The sequence below is a fragment of the Pseudorca crassidens genome, chromosome 15 (assembly GCF_039906515.1).
Source record: "Pseudorca crassidens isolate mPseCra1 chromosome 15, mPseCra1.hap1, whole genome shotgun sequence".
NCBI classification, from domain to species: Eukaryota; Metazoa; Chordata; class Mammalia; order Artiodactyla; family Delphinidae; genus Pseudorca; species Pseudorca crassidens.
In genome coordinates this window covers 27,298,807-27,314,522 of record NC_090310.1, presented here as the reverse complement: position 1 = coordinate 27,314,522, position 15,716 = coordinate 27,298,807, and the positions used below count along the sequence as shown (strand labels likewise).

General features: G+C 37.9%; 1 protein-coding gene across 12 annotated transcripts in view; it reads left to right on the top strand.

Moving 5' to 3' along the window:
• MRTFB (myocardin related transcription factor B) overlaps nucleotides 1-15,716 on the top strand; it is a 283,790-nt gene that overhangs the window by 139,434 nt on the left and 128,640 nt on the right. For all 12 annotated transcript variants that reach the window (XM_067706593.1, XM_067706588.1, XM_067706592.1 and 9 more), the window contains one exon: nucleotides 13,562-13,778. In XM_067706593.1, the coding sequence (XP_067562694.1) occupies nucleotides 13,625-13,778 (154 nt within the window). In that variant the 5' untranslated portion in view covers nucleotides 13,562-13,624. The remainder of the gene's footprint in view (nucleotides 1-13,561; nucleotides 13,779-15,716) is intronic.

Genomic DNA, 15,716 nt, shown 5'->3' with positions numbered 1-15,716 from the left:
CCATCCTAAACTTGGTTGGCTTGAGGGATGACCAGCCTTCTCCAACCCCTTTGTCCCAGGACACACTGAATGGGCGTGATGAGGAGGTGACACTGAAGTGTGGTGATGCATTTCTGCTCTCACTAACTAACCAAAAGTCAGCTGTGTTTATTCCTAAATATGTTTATGCCAGTAATGGTAGTAATCATAATTATGCAGTTTAAATATTATGTAAACTGATGAACTATGAATGCAAAAATGTTAAGTGTCTGGGACCACAAAGCCATGTTACTTAATACTATTGAATTGGGTGTGGGCGAGAAACTAAATAAATTGGGTTCAGAATTGTAAAAATATAGACACATGCTGTGCTCAAAATCCTTTAAATTTTTGTTCTACTTTAAAGGAATGGAAACTAGGAGTCATAGATAGTGGTGGTTTGTGCCAGAGAGCTGACACATCTGCAAAGAGATGGCCTTGACCCTGTGTTGGAATACTGGCAAACACATGGACATTTCTGCATTCTAACTTAAAAGAAAATGTCTTAAGATTTATGTGTATCAGTTGTAATGACTCCTCTATTAACTGAGTTTTTCAGTTTACCAACTTAACTATCTGGCATGGTTGCCTCAGACAAGAGGGTTTCTCTTGGGATTAATTAGGAACCAAAGAACTAGATTATAAGTTAGGGGGACTCGTACAGAGGAGGACTCATAGTCCCAGCTCTGCTACTTAACTAGTCAAGATAGCTTGGACAAGTAAATTAAACTTCATCTTTCTTCATGTATTTTACAATACTTTGTTTAAATTTAAATTCAAATTTACTGATTTCTAATACCAAGAAGTGTAAAGAGCTAGAAAACAGCAAGAAGAGACTGCCCTTCTTTTAATGGCCCTTTCTTTCTCTGTTTTTCTCTTTCCTTCTTCCCTTCCTCCTCTTCCCTTCTACCTCCTCTCCCTGCCTTAGAGAACTTAGAAATAGGAGTACAGTATATTTTTTATCTGTTAAGTAAACATTTGTTTAATCTGTTTATAAATATTTACTTCTTAGCATTTAGATCAAAGGCTAATTTATGGTTCAACAAAACTAGTTTTTTAACCCAGTATTTGATAAATATGGAAATCATCTCAGCTTAAAATTAATCCTCCAATCAGTGCTTATTCTCTGAGAATCACTCATTTTGAATAAACTTGGAAAAATGCAGTTGTTCAAGCTAAAAAGACTTGGGTTTTGGGTGTTTTACTTGGGGAACAAATAAAATTTTCTAGTTCTTTGTGTCTTTTTAGATAGTAATTTAAAAGCCACATGTGTTTTAAACTTTTGCTAATTCAAATTTTTATTTATAGATGGATTACAATGAATATTTCAGAAACATTCTTTTCGTAAATGTTAGTTACAGTACTTCAGAATGTCTCACTGTGGAGAGTGTTAGGTATGCATTTTGCTCCATGTTACGTTCGTTTGAAACATGTCTGCAGTAAGCAAGTTAAAAAAAAATAAACCATCACATTGGCATGTTTAGAGCTATAACAGCCACTTCAAGCACAGAAGAGCAGTTATATAACTTCTTCTGTGTAGTGTATTGTCCGTGTTCTGTATATTTATAGTACATTTCGGCTATGTATTTAATGGCTACACGTAAAAATCCAACCGCTACAAATAAAAACCCTGCTTCTAAGTTGTTTATTTGAAACCTGATTTGATAACCTGATGTCAAAAACGTGTCCTGTTTATGTGCAGTACATCTACAATTTTAGATTTCATCTTCTTCCAATCTGGAGTTTAATTCCAGCTGCACCTTGAGTGTTTGCTCGAGGAGAGTGTTTTCTTCATCTTACTGTCGTAACTGCCTGATGGACAGGGTCTTTACACGGAGGTGTGACTGAGCTGGCCGTGGGCCCCCAGTGCGTGTGTGAAGAGTCGCGCCCACGGAGCCTTCCACAGCTGCCTCTCCCCTCTGCACCACTTCCTCCTACCCCAGTAACATCTGTCCCTCCCAGTCATTTGCTCCAACTCATTTGAGCTTTGGCACATAAATGTATTATTTCAGAAGGACTACGGGCTCTGAAGTTGGAATCCTGGCTTTTGCGCTAATCTCTCACTTTTGTTTAATCTTTCCAAGCCTTGGTTTTCTCACCTGTAGAATGAGAGTAATACCTGCCCACAGGGAGGTCATTAGGGCAAAGGTAAGGAAAGCATAGAGTAAAAAACTTAGTGCCAAACTGAGTACATAGAAATGTAGTAAATGTTCTTCCCTTTTCTTCTTTTCATTTGTCATTTCCATTTTTTTGAATTAGGAAACCAGATTCCTGAGAGGTTAAGTGATTTGCTTCAAACCAAATAGCTGTCGCGTCAGTCACAGCCTTTCTCAGAGCTCCCTCTGAAGGGCCTGTAGTCTCTCACAGTGAACACTCATCTTCCCCACTACTCATCCCTGCCTGCCAGCTTTTCCAGCTGCCCAGGTCAGCCACCTTCAATTCTTTATTCTCCTTTACCTTTCAACTGAGCCAGTCATTAAGCCTTGAAATGTTGTCTCTGAATTATTTTTTGAATTTATTCCCCTTTCTGCATTTCCACTATCTTAACTTAGTCGGTCAGCTTTTCAGCATGAGTGAGATTCTTAAAAATGTTGGCCAAAAAGTTCGTTCGGTTTCTTTTTCTGTTAAGCTGGCTCTAGTAGCGCTTAGTTGTCTTTAACTTCATTTGAAACAATTTTGTTAGATTGTATGTGACGGCTGTCATATCAGCGTGCATTTAAAAAAAACTTATCGGGCTTCCCTGGTGGCGCAGTGGTTGAGAGTCCGCCTGCCGATGCAGGGGACACGGGTTCGTGCCCCGGTCTGGGAAGATCCCACATGCCGCGGAGCGGCTGGGCCCGTGAGCCATGGCCGCTGAGCCTGCGCGTCCGGAGCCTGTGCTCCCCAACGGGAGAGGCCACAACAGTGAGAGGCCCGCATAACGCAAAAAAAAAAAAAAAAAAAAAAAAACTTATCAAAATTGGTTTTTGTGTAGCCATTTTAATATTGAAGATGGAAGAAAAACAACGGTTTCGGCATGTTATGCTTTATTATTTCAGGAAGGGTAAAAACGTAGCTGAAACACACAAAAAAAGATTTGTGCAGTGTATGGAGAAGGTACTGTGACTGATTGAACGTGTCAAAAGTGGTTTGTGAAGTTTTGTACTGGAGATTTCTTGCTGGACAATGCTCCACGGTCGAAGTTGATAGCGATCAAATTGAGTCATTGAGAACGATCAATGTTATACCACGTGGGAGATAGCCGACATACTCAAAATACCCAAATCAAGCGTTGAAAATCATTTGCACCAGCTTGGTTACGTGAATCGCTTTGATGTTTGGGTTCTACATAAGTTAAGCAAAAAAAACCTTTACTGTATTTCGGCATGCAATTCTCTGCTGAAACGTAACGAAAACGTTCCATTTTTAAAACAAATTGTGACGGGTGATGAAAAGTGGATACTGTACAACAATTTGGAACGGAAGAGATCGTGGGGCAAGCGAAATGAACCACCACCAACCACACCAAAGGCTGGTCTTCGTCCAAAGAAGGTGATGTTGTGTATGTACAGTGGGGTTGGAAGGGAGCCCTCTATTATGAGCTCCTTCCGGAAAACCAAACGATTAATTCCAACAAGTACTGCTCCCACTTAGACCAACTGAAAGCAGCACTCGACAAAAAGCACCTGGAATTAGTCAACAGAAAACGCATAATCTTCCATCAGGATAATGTGAGACCGCATGTTTCTTTGATGACCAGGCAAAAACTGTTACAGCTGGGCTGGGAAGTTCTGATTCATCCGCCATATTCACCAGACACTGTACCTTCGGACTTCCATTTATTTCGGTCTTTACAAAATTCTCTTAATGGAAAAAATTGCAATTCCCTGGAAGACTGTAAAAGGCACCTGGAACAGTTCTTTGCTCAAAAAGATAAAAAGTTTTGGGAAGATGGATTTACGAAGTTGCCTGAAAAATGGCCGAAGGTAGTGGAACAGAATAGTGAATACGTTGTTCAATAAAGTTCTTGGTGAAAGTGAAAAATGTGTCTTTTATTTTTACTTAAAAACCAAAGGAACTTTTTAGCCAACCCAATAGCAGCTTGGACTAATCAGTAACCATATTTTATTTATTAACTTTTTTATTGAGGTATAGTTGGTTTACAATATTAGTTTCAGGTGTACAACATAGTGATTCAAAATATTTATAGATTGTACTCCATTTATAGTTATTATAAAATATTGGCTATATTCCCTATGCTGCACAATATATCCTTCTAATTTATTTTATACAGAGTAGTTTGTACCTTTTAATCCCCTACCCCTATCTTGTCCCTCCCCCTCTTCCTTCTCCCCGCTTGTAACATGTATCTGTGAGTCTATTTCAGTTTTGTTGTATTCACTTGTTTTATTTTTTAGATTCCACATATAAGTGATAACATACAGCATTTGTCTTTCTCTGTCTGACTTATTTCACTAAACATAATACCCTCTAGGTCCATCCATGTTATTGGAAATGGCATTATTTCATTCTTTTTTGTGGCTGAGTAGTATTCCATTGTGTATATATACCGCATCTTTATCCATTTGTCTGTTGATGGACCCTTAGGTTGCTTCCGTACCGTGGCTATTGTAAATAGTGCCGCTATGAACATTGGGGTGCATGTATCTTTTCAAATAAGTGTTTTTGTTTTCTTCAGATATATACCCAGGAGTGGGATTGCTGGATCATATGGTAGCTCTGTTTTTAGTTTTTTGAGGAACCTCCATACTGTTTTCCATAGTGGCTGCACCAATTTACACTCCCACCAACAGTGTAGGAGGGTTCCCTTTTCTCCACATCCTTGCCAACATTGGTTATTCAACATGAGATTTTTATCGGTAACATACCTCTGCCAGAATGATCTTTCTAAAATACAAATCTGAACATATCACTGTTTCTTAACACTTCTTCACAACTGTGCTTTAACTCACTGCACCAGCCTTGTCTTCTGCTTCTCCATGTTATGCTCTTTCTACACTGGCCCCATCAGACGTTTTGCTATTGGATGATAGCTGTTCATGCCACTGTACTTTTACTAATAAGAAAAACTTCTGTGTCTGCAAAGTCCTTTTCATCCTGGGAGACTTTCCTAACTTACCCAAATACAATTAGACATTTAATTCTTTTGGTTTCCACAGCACTTTGTACCTACTTATATTGTGTTGTTTTCACACTTGCTATAATAATTTGGTTCTGACCTCTCTTCTCACTCATTGGGCAAATGATTTGTCCTCTCTATAAAATAAGGGGGTTCCACTAGGTCAATGATTCTCAGCACTGGCTACACATTAGAATCATTCTTTTCAAGTAACTGTATCAAAATCTATGGAGAGACTCTCCTTTACCCCTACCCATTAGGAATTTTTTTTTTAAGTTCTTCAAATGATTATCATATTGTGAGGAGGGTTGAGAAGCACCTACTAGGCATAGATTCTAAGATACCTTTCAGCTAAAATGTTCTGTTATTCTATGAACTTCCATAGTCTTTGAACATATAAGTGCATTCAAGTAATCAAAACAGGAATTAAATTAGAAAAAATAGGGGAACAAAAATACTTTTCATAATAGTTAATGAAAACAGTATGTAGTAAAATAATATTTGTGTATAAACATGTGCTTTTAGAACTCTGATTTTCTGATTCCATCCTAATTGTTACGACTGAATATGGACAAATTGGATGAAGTGTTCCTTTTTGTGCTTGTTTTTTTCCCCCAGTTATAAAACTGGGAGGAGAATGTTACTTATACAAAAATGTAAACAGACTTGATCCTGAATTCTTGATACCATTAAGAAATTTTATTTAGAACACAGTACAGAAACAGCTGTATAATATTTAGAAAATATCTTTGCATATACAGTTGACAGGAGTTTTGTTCTTATATTCATAAATAAATTTTGAGCTCTAACATTATATGTTTAACAAATTGCCACCAGGAGCTTTGAAGGGAGAATTGATAGCATAAAATAATCAATTAAGGTTGATATCACTAATTTACCCAACCCAATGACAAAAAATTCTGTTTCTCAAAAGTGCGTTTGATATAAAATTTTCAGTTTGTTTAATCATGGGACTTAATAGTAAATACTCTTCTAATGCAGAAATTACTTTTTGTGTGTGGTCAGCTTTGTCTTTGAACTTCTTGATCCAAGTTTTATCTTGTTTGAATGCAAATAAATTTTTGCGGGCTGTTAGCCAGGTGTTTCCCTAATATTTGTAATTCAGGGGCGCTTTAAGGGCAGGGACAACAGTTTTGCTGTTGCTAAAACATTTTTTGTTGAGTGTATTTGGATATTCTGCCTGTCTGCATTTGGCTGAGTATATATTAAACTTCTTAAGTTTGATATTGATATTCTTTGAACTCCTTTATTTTTTAGCATTTCTTTTATATAGCAATGATTATATACTACTTTACTTATTAATGTTTCACACGAATTAGTCATTACGAGCCGTAAGGTACAGTGGAAAGAGATTTGGCTTTGGACTTCACCTGGTTCAAAACAAACGTTAGCACTGATTTGGGAACTACCTTAGCCCAGCATCTTTTTAAACATAAGATCAGAGGCTTCCCTGGTGATGCAGTGGTTGAGAGTCCGCCTGCCGATGCAGGGGACACGGGTTCGTGCCCCAGTCCGGGAAGATCCCATATGCTGCGGAGCGGCTGGGCACGTGAGCCATGGCCGCTGAGCCTGCGCGTCCGGAGACTGTGCTCCGCAACGGGAGAGCCCACAGCAGTGAGAGGCCCGCGTACCGCAAAAAAAAATAATATATAAGATCATTATATATATATAAGTCAGTTACATATAAGTCAGTTATTTTGACTCCACTGAGAAAAAAAGATACGAGTGAATCAATAGATGGACAAATGAAAGTGTGATGCCTCTTGTTTTTTCCTGTGTTATTTTCTCTGTCTGGTGTAGTATCTGACAATGAAGTGATTTGTTTTTTGAGAGCAGAAGCCATATCCCAGGTTGATCTTATACTAGTGTTGTACTGTGCTTTGACCTAGCATTGGATAAATGTTGGATTAGTTTCATTTTGGAATGAAGTTATATTATTGGGACGTGTCACATATTAACTCCATAGTCATTCATTCTGTCAGTTCTAGACAAATTAATATTTTATCACAGTTTGTATTATTAAAGCTGAATGACTGCTTTACTTTCATAACTAGATTATGACCCAATGAAAGAATTCATTCTAATGCCATTTCTTTAACATCTCAATTAGAGACTGTTGGACAGAAAGTGTTTCTTTATGTTTGATGTTGAATTTCAATTTCAAAACAAAATTATCAAGCATTTAAGTAGATATTAGATGACAGCTTGCAAATTTGGTAGTAGAATTTCAGAATAGAAAGAGTGTATGTACTCCGTTAAAAATGTTCATGAGGGCTTCCCTGGTGGCGCAGTGGTTGAGAGTCCGCCTGCCGATGCAGGGGACACGGGTTCGTGCCCCGGTCCGGGAAGATCCCACATGCCGCGGAGCGGGTAGGCCCGTGAGCCATGGCCGCTGAGCCTGCGCGTCCGGAGCCTGTGCTCCGCAACGGGAGAGGCCACAACAGTGAGAGGCCTGCATACCGCAAAAAAAAAAAAAAAAAAAAAATCATGAATATTAAGTTAAAAATTTTGAACACTTTTTCTTTTGCTACATTTTGTAAAGATTTTCTTAGCTTATAATGTTCTTAATTTGGAGGGATGTGTGGGAGTTTGAGGTGAGCATAATGTCAAGGAATAATAGGTTGAAAAAAATTCTTCGATATGAAGTGCAGATAATAGTGCATGAAAATATTTTTAAATTGTATGCCTAAAGGATCTTCCAAATCATTAGCACTAATGTTCACAGTTTGTACATCTTGCCATTAAAATGGCATTATGGTATTGTATCTTAGAATTAATTTGTTATTAACAGATTTTATTTTATATGAATAAATAATTTGAAATGAAAATTCATAATTTTGAAAAAATCTAGGAGTCATATTTTAATATTTCATAGCAAAATAAGTCATTTTACATGCAAATTCACCTACCTAACACATCCTTTGAGGTCTACTTTGATTGATGTTAATGTAGTCATTCCAGCCTTGCTGGGCATCTTGTTGTGTGACCTGTCTTTTTCTATCTCTTTACGTCTTCATATTTAAAGCATGTCACTTATAGACATACATTTTTAGACTTTGAAAAATCCATTCTGTCAATCTTTCTTTTAATCATAATGTTTAGTCCATTTACATTTAATATCATTATTGATAAGGTTGGATTTAGGTCTACTATTTTACTATTTGCTTTTGTTTGTCCCATCTCTTTTTTGTTTCTCTATTCCTTCTTTTTAAGTTGAATGAGTATTTTTAGAATTCCTTTTTAATACCCCTATTGGCTTTTTAGCTAAAACTATGTCTTTTTTTAAATGATTGTTCTAGGAATTACAACGTACAACCTTAATTTCTCAGTCTACTTCAAGTTAAAATGGTACAACTTCCTTATAATGTATAGAAGTATTTATAAGAATGTAGTAATACGGTTACCCCTCCCCCATCCTTTATGCTATAATTGTCATATATATTACATCTACATACATTATAAACCCCATAACACGGTGCTATAATTTTTACTTGGAATGGTAATGTTAAAGAAATCAAGAGGAAGAACTAGTCTTTGGTATTTATCTATATGTTTACCATTTCTGATGCTTTTTATTACTGAGACCCAAGTAATATGTGGCATTACTTTCCTTCAGCCTGAAGAAATTCTTTTAGCATTTCTTCTAGTGTATGTCTGCTGGTGACAATTTTGCCTTCATTATTAAAGGGTATTTTTGTTGGATATGGAATTCTGGATGGGCAGTTGTGGAGATTCTGGAAGTTTCCCTCTTAGAGTATTATTTTATTTTAGCAGGCAGTTAACTTTGCTGAACTCACCTTTGCAAACTCTGTCTTTCCAATGGTGAGCAGCAGCTGAGATCTCAGTTCTGTTATTTTTGCTTTAGTAAAAGGAGTTGGGAACCTGTCCTGCATGTGCATAGTTTAGGGGTCAGCCAGAGACTTGGGCAGAGTTTATACACAGAATTTAGAGTCTCCTCCTTTGTGGTTCTTTCTGGGAACTATATAAAGAGTCAATAAATAGATCCACATATACATGGTCAGCTGGCTTGCAACAGAGGTGCAAAGACAAATTAGTGGAGAAAAGATAACGTTTTCCACAAATGGTGCTGGAACAATCAGTTTTTTTATGCAAAAAACAGAAAACTTTGATTCATATCTCGCAGCAGATACAAAAATTAACTCAAAGTGGATCATAGACTTAAATGTAAAATATTAAACTATAAAATATCTAAAAAAAACCCATAGGAGATCATCTCTGTAACCTTGGGTTAATCAAAGATTTCTTAGCTACAACACTAAAAGCATGATCCATAAAAGAAAAAAATTGATAAATTGGACTTCCTCAAATTAAAAACATCTGCTCTTTACAAAACACTATTAAGAGCACAAAAAGGTAAGCCATAGACCGGGCGAAAGTCCAGGCGTACCTCAAAGATAATTGCAGGTTTGGTTCCAGACCACTGCAGTAAAGCAAATTTCACAATTAAGTGAGTCACACAAATTTTGGGGTTTCCCAGGGCAATAAAAGTACACCATACTGTAGTCCATTACGTGTGCAATAGCATTATGCCTAAAAAACAATTTATGTATCTTAATTAAAAATACTGCTAAAAATTGCTAACCATCATCTGAGTCTTCAGTGAGTTGTAATCTTTTTGCTGGTGGAGGGTCTTGCCTCAGTGTTCATGGCTGCTGACTGATCAGGATAGGGGTGGCTGTGGCAATTTCTTAAAATAAGACAACAATGAGGTTTGCTGCATCAAATTACTCTTCCTTTCATGAACAATTTCTCTGTAGCACACATTGCTGTTTGATAACATTTTACTCAGGAAAACTTTCAAAATTGGATTCAGTCCTCTCAAATCCTGCCACTGCTTTACCAATTAAGTTTATGTAAATAAAGTAAATATTTTGTTGTCATTTCAACAATTTTCACAGCATCGTCACCAGGATTAAATTCCATCTCAAGAAACCATTCAAAAGAAGCAACTCCTTTATCATGAGGTTGCAGCAATTCAGTCACATCTTCAGGCTCCACTTCCAATTCTAGTTCTCTTGCTCTTTGCACCATATCTGCAGTTACTTCTTCTGCTGAGGTCTTGAACCCCTCAAAGTCATCTAAGAGTGTTGGAATCAACTTCTTCCACATTCCTCTTAATGTTGATACTTTGACTTCTCATGAATCGCAAATGTTCTTAATGGCATCTATAATGGTGAATCCTTTCCAGGAGGTTTTCGATTTACTTTTTGTCCAGCTCCATTGAAAGAATCACTATGTATGGCAGCTATAGACTTACAACATGTTATTTCTTAAATAGTAAGACTTGAAAGTTGAAATTACTTCTTGATCCATGGGCTGCAGAATGGATGTTGTGTTAGCAGGCATAAAAACAACATGAATCTTATTGTAAATCTCCATGAGAGCTCTGAGGTGACCCAGGTCCCCTGTCAATGAGCAGTAATATTTTGAAAGGAATCTTTTTCTCAGCAGTAGGTCTCAACAGTGGGCTTAAAATATTCAATAAACCGTGTTGTAAACAGATGACTATCATCTAGGCCGTTTTGTTCCATCTACAGGGCACAGGCAGAGTAGATTTAGCATCATTCTTAAGGGCCCTAGGATTTTCAGAGTAGTGAATGAGCACTGGCTTCAACTTAAAGTCACCAGCTGCGTTAGTCCCTAACAGGAGAGTCAGCCTGTCCTTTGAAGCTTTGAAGCCAGGAGTTTGACTTACTCTCTCTGGCTATGAAAGTCTCTAGCTATGAAAGTATCCTCCCAATATAAGGCTGTTTTGTCTACACTGAAAATCTGTTATTCACTGTAGCCACCTTCATTAATTATCTCAGCTAGATCTTCTGGATAACTTGCTACAGCTTCTACCTCAGCACTTGCTGCTTCACCTTGCACTTTTATGTTGTGGAGATGGCTTCTTTCCGTAAATCTCATGAACCAACCTCTGCTAGCATCAAACTTTTCTTCTGCAGCCTCCTTACCTCTCATAGCCTTCATAGAATTGAAGAGAGTTAGGGCCTTGCTCTGGCTTAGTCTCTGGCTTAAAGAAATGTTGTGACTGGTTTGATCTTCTATCCAGACCACTAAAACTTTTTCCATATCAGCAATAAGGCTGTTTTGCCTTCTTATCATTCATGTGCTCACTGGAGTAGCATTTTTAATTTCCTTCAAGAGCTCTTCCTTTGCTTTCTCAACTAAACTAACTTTGACTAAGAGCCCTCACTTTCAGCCTGTCTCGGCTTTCGGCCTTCCTCACTAAGCTTGATCATATCTAGCTTTTGATTTGAAGTGAGAGACGTGTGACTCTTCCTTTCACTTGTAGGGTTAGGAGCCATCGTAGGGTTATTAATTCGCCTAATTTCAATATTGTTCTGTCCTAGGGAATAGGGAGGCCCAAGGAGAAGGAGGAGACAGGCAATGGCCGGTTGGTGGAGCAGTCAGAACATGCAACATTTATCAGTGAAGTTGGTTATCTCATATGGGCGTGGTTTATGGCACCCCCCAACAGTTATAACAGTAACATCGAAGATCACTGATCATAGGTCACCATAACCAATTTAATAATGATGAAAAAGTTTGAAATGTTTCAAGAATTATGCAGAGCCAAGAAATGAGCATATGCTATTGGAAAAATGGTGCTGATAGCCTTGAACAATGCAGGGTTGCCTCAACCTTCAATTTTTAAAAAATGCAGTATCTGCGAAGTGCAATAAAGTGAAGCACAATAAAACAAGATATGCCTATGTTTACAAATCACACATCTGATAAAGAACTTTTGTCCAGAATATGTAAGGAACTCTCGAAACAATAATAAGAAAATAAACCACCTATTTAAAAAAATCAACAAAATATTTGATCAGATATTAACCGAAGAAGATATACAAATGGCAAATAAGCACATTAAAACATGCTCAACATCGTTAGGGAAATGCAAATTAAAACCACGAGATATCGGGACTTCCCTGGTGGCGCAGTGGTTAGGAATCTGCCTGCCAATGCAGGGGACACGGGTTCGAGCCCTGGTCCAGGAAGATCCCACATGCTGCAGACCAGCTAAACCCGTGTGCCACAACTACTGAGCCTGCATGCCATAACTACTGAAGCCCGTGCGCCTAGACCCCATGCTCTGCAATAAAGAGAAGCCACTGCGATGAGAGGCCGGCGCACCGCAACGAGGAGTAGCCCCCGCTCGCCGCAACTAGAGAAAGCCTATGCGCAGCAACGAGGACCCAATGCCGCCCAAAATAAATAAATACATACATACATACATACATAAAACCATGAGATATCACTACACACCCATTAAAATAACTAAAATTTTAAAAATTGACCATAATCAAATGTTGGCAAGGATGTAGAACAAGTAGAATTCTCATTCACTGCTGGTAGGAAAGCACAAGGGCACAGCCATTTTAGAGGATAGTTTGTTAGTTTCTTTAAAATTTATGCATGCAGCTGCCAAACAATCCAACCACTTCCCTCCTAGGTATTTACCCAAGAGAGGTGGAAGCATACATACATATAAATACTCATACAAGAATGTTCATAGCATCTTTATATGTAATAGTCAAAAGCTGAAAACAACTCAAATATCCATCAATAGGTGAATGGATGAACACACTGTGATGTGGGATGCTGCTAAGCAGGTAGCCTATCAGATGCTTTGCTGTTGCATAATATGGACCACCATCCTTTTAGCTTTCAGCTTTCCATAACAGTTTTCTTATTGCCCACTGCTCATCCCCACATAAGCCAATGTCACATATTTAGGGTTTTTATTGTGTCTTTGGTACTTCTGTTACTAATTTCTGTATCAGTCAGAATGGGCCAGGTTATGCTGTGATAGTAAACAAGCCCAAATCTCAGTGGCTTAAAATAAAGTTTTGTCTCTTTGTTGTGAACTGTATGTCCATTGTGGGTTGGCTGAAAGTTTTGTTCTCTGTTCTCACTCTGAGACCGAGGCTGACAGAGGATTCATTATCTGAAACATTGCTGGTTGCTGGGATTGTTGACTTCGTGTAAAGTTGTTTGATTTGTAGGAGTTAAGATAGATTTTTCAAACCAGACTGCTTTTTTATTTTCATCAGCCTTAGTTGACTTTTATCTCATTTTAGGATGCATTAAAATCTTGAAGTAATGACGCCGATAACTATAACTTTCTTTGATCCATAGTATAAAAAGTTATACAAAATACCTTTCAACTTTTATTTATCTAGTAAGCACTTTTTTAGATGGGAGGTATATTCCTGTGTGTTAGACAAGGAACCTGAATGCAGAGAGGGTAAACGAATGGCAGTTGCCACATAGCAGTGCAACTGAACTAGAACCCAGGGTTCCCATTTTAATACTTTCGTGCAGATAAGAGAAAAATAAAAGTACCATCTATTTACACATTCTTTATTTTGACAGTCTCTTCAACAGGCCACAGTTAAGAGGCGTCTCGTACCCTCTGCTGCCGGTGGCTGGGACACAATGGATCACACAGGGGCAGTGGACACCGAGGATGAGTTGGGACCTTTAGCCCATCTTGCTCCAAGTCCTCAAAGTGAAGCCGTTGCCCACGAATTCCAGGAACTCTCCTTGCAGTCCAGTCAGCACCTGCCCCCTCTGAACGAAAGGAAAAATGGTGAGTTCAGCGTGTGTGGTGGGAGCTTACCTCTTTGTGAGCTAAACGTATCCCTCTTTGGTAGTAACTTTTTGGTCCGTTCCATTGGGCAGCCTGTTACGAAGGAGAGAACCTCAGGGGGTGCTGGCTGGTTTTGAGGAACAGGCAGAGTTTCACTTTCTATCCAGTTCTTCCATTATTTCCCCAATAAGTAGCAAAGTTATCTTTGGAAATAAGCTTTAGGTTCAACCATTTTAGCACAAGCAGAAGATTTCATGCTAGCATGGTACTGGAAAGCAGCTTCCTATGTTGACTCCAGGGAAAATAGATGGTGGATTTGACTAGATTCTTCTGCCATGTTCCCCGTCTCCAATGTGTTGCACCTTAATTTCAGAATTGGCAAAATTTGAGCTATCTTAATGATCACTAAGAAAGCAAGAATTTCTTGTCTGAGTATTTTTTGTATTAATGAGTATAGGATGTGGCCATATTCTCAGTCTTCGGCTGGCTCATACTTGTATACAGAATGAATATCTTCTGTTCATTTGTTATCTATTCAGGAAATTCTCCTGATTAATCAGAAGCATCCCAGAGTCTCCAGAAAACAGTACTGTCAGTTTTTAACAAAAATGAGTAGAGATAGATGATATACGTCTATTTTTAATACTTAAAACATAAAAACTAACAAAGTATTAAAATTTACAAACACACCAAGCATACATATTACAGGGAAAGAATTAAGAATTTCAACTGGATTTGCCATGCTTTCCACAGTTCTGATGAGTCTTACAATCCCAAATGTGTTTTTTTAATTTCAGTTTTAAAAGCCAGAAGAAATAAAACTTTCCCTGTAGAGCACTTCCTTACGTATCTTGTTACTTATCTTCTGGGTTCTAAGTGTTTCCTGATCCTTTTCAAATAATGGCCTTATCTTATTCAGGGAAATGGATTGAAGACTTATGCTGCTATTCTCAGTTCTTCAGTGCATGTCTTTGGGGTGTACTTGTTCTCCCTTCCAACAAGATATCTGATACTTGTGTCTGATGCTTGTTGGGCACAGCCCTTGTCCAGTGCGATTGGTATAAAGCAACATCTTGCTCAGAGCTGTCAAAGCCTTCAGGAGGCTGTGTTTGGCTGGTGATGGCTTTAGAACCTTCCATCAGTTAGGAGCCTAGCTTTATCTTAGGCAGTGGCTGAGAGAGTATAACCACATTAACTGAAACATGACTAAATTGATCAAATTTACACAGTATACTTGGACCAGTATGATATTCAAATTATTTCCCTCAAAAAAAAAAAAAGACCAAAATAAGAGTTGAACTGGTATAAAATTGCAGTAATATACAGTTGCTCAAGAAAATGGTCCTACATAGCAGAGGAGGGACGTGTAAGGGGAAAGCTTATGCTTTGTGGTAGTTTTACTTGATATAGCTTGCCACATTCTCTTGCAAGAATGTTCTTTTGAATATGTATGCCTGAACATAAGGTAAGCCCAAATATGAGGTAGTCCTCCCCTTATAAACTTTTAGAGGGAGGTAGATGAATGGTAAAAGTTAGAATTTATTAATTTAGTTACATGTATGTAATTAAAACCACATATTATGAAGCAGTGCAATAAAATAAAAGGATTGCTTTATCCACACTCATATTTCATAAAATTATCTTGCCCAAACTCTGCCTGTGTATCTGTGTGGTGTTTTTATCATCAATAGAAAACCTCTGCATCATCCAGCTAGCACTAAAATCCAGGACGTATCTTCATTTCTGTCTCTCTTGTTTAAGTTACAGCAGTTTTTAGATGCATGCACGATCTGACACTGAAGATTTTATGTCTAAACCACAAGTACCATTCACAAAACAGTGGGGCTGTTTTTGGTTTTTTGTGTGTCTTACAGTGTGGTAGTCATCATCACTCATGTTTGATTTGTGATTGGTCGTAACATTTTATGAGGCTATAAT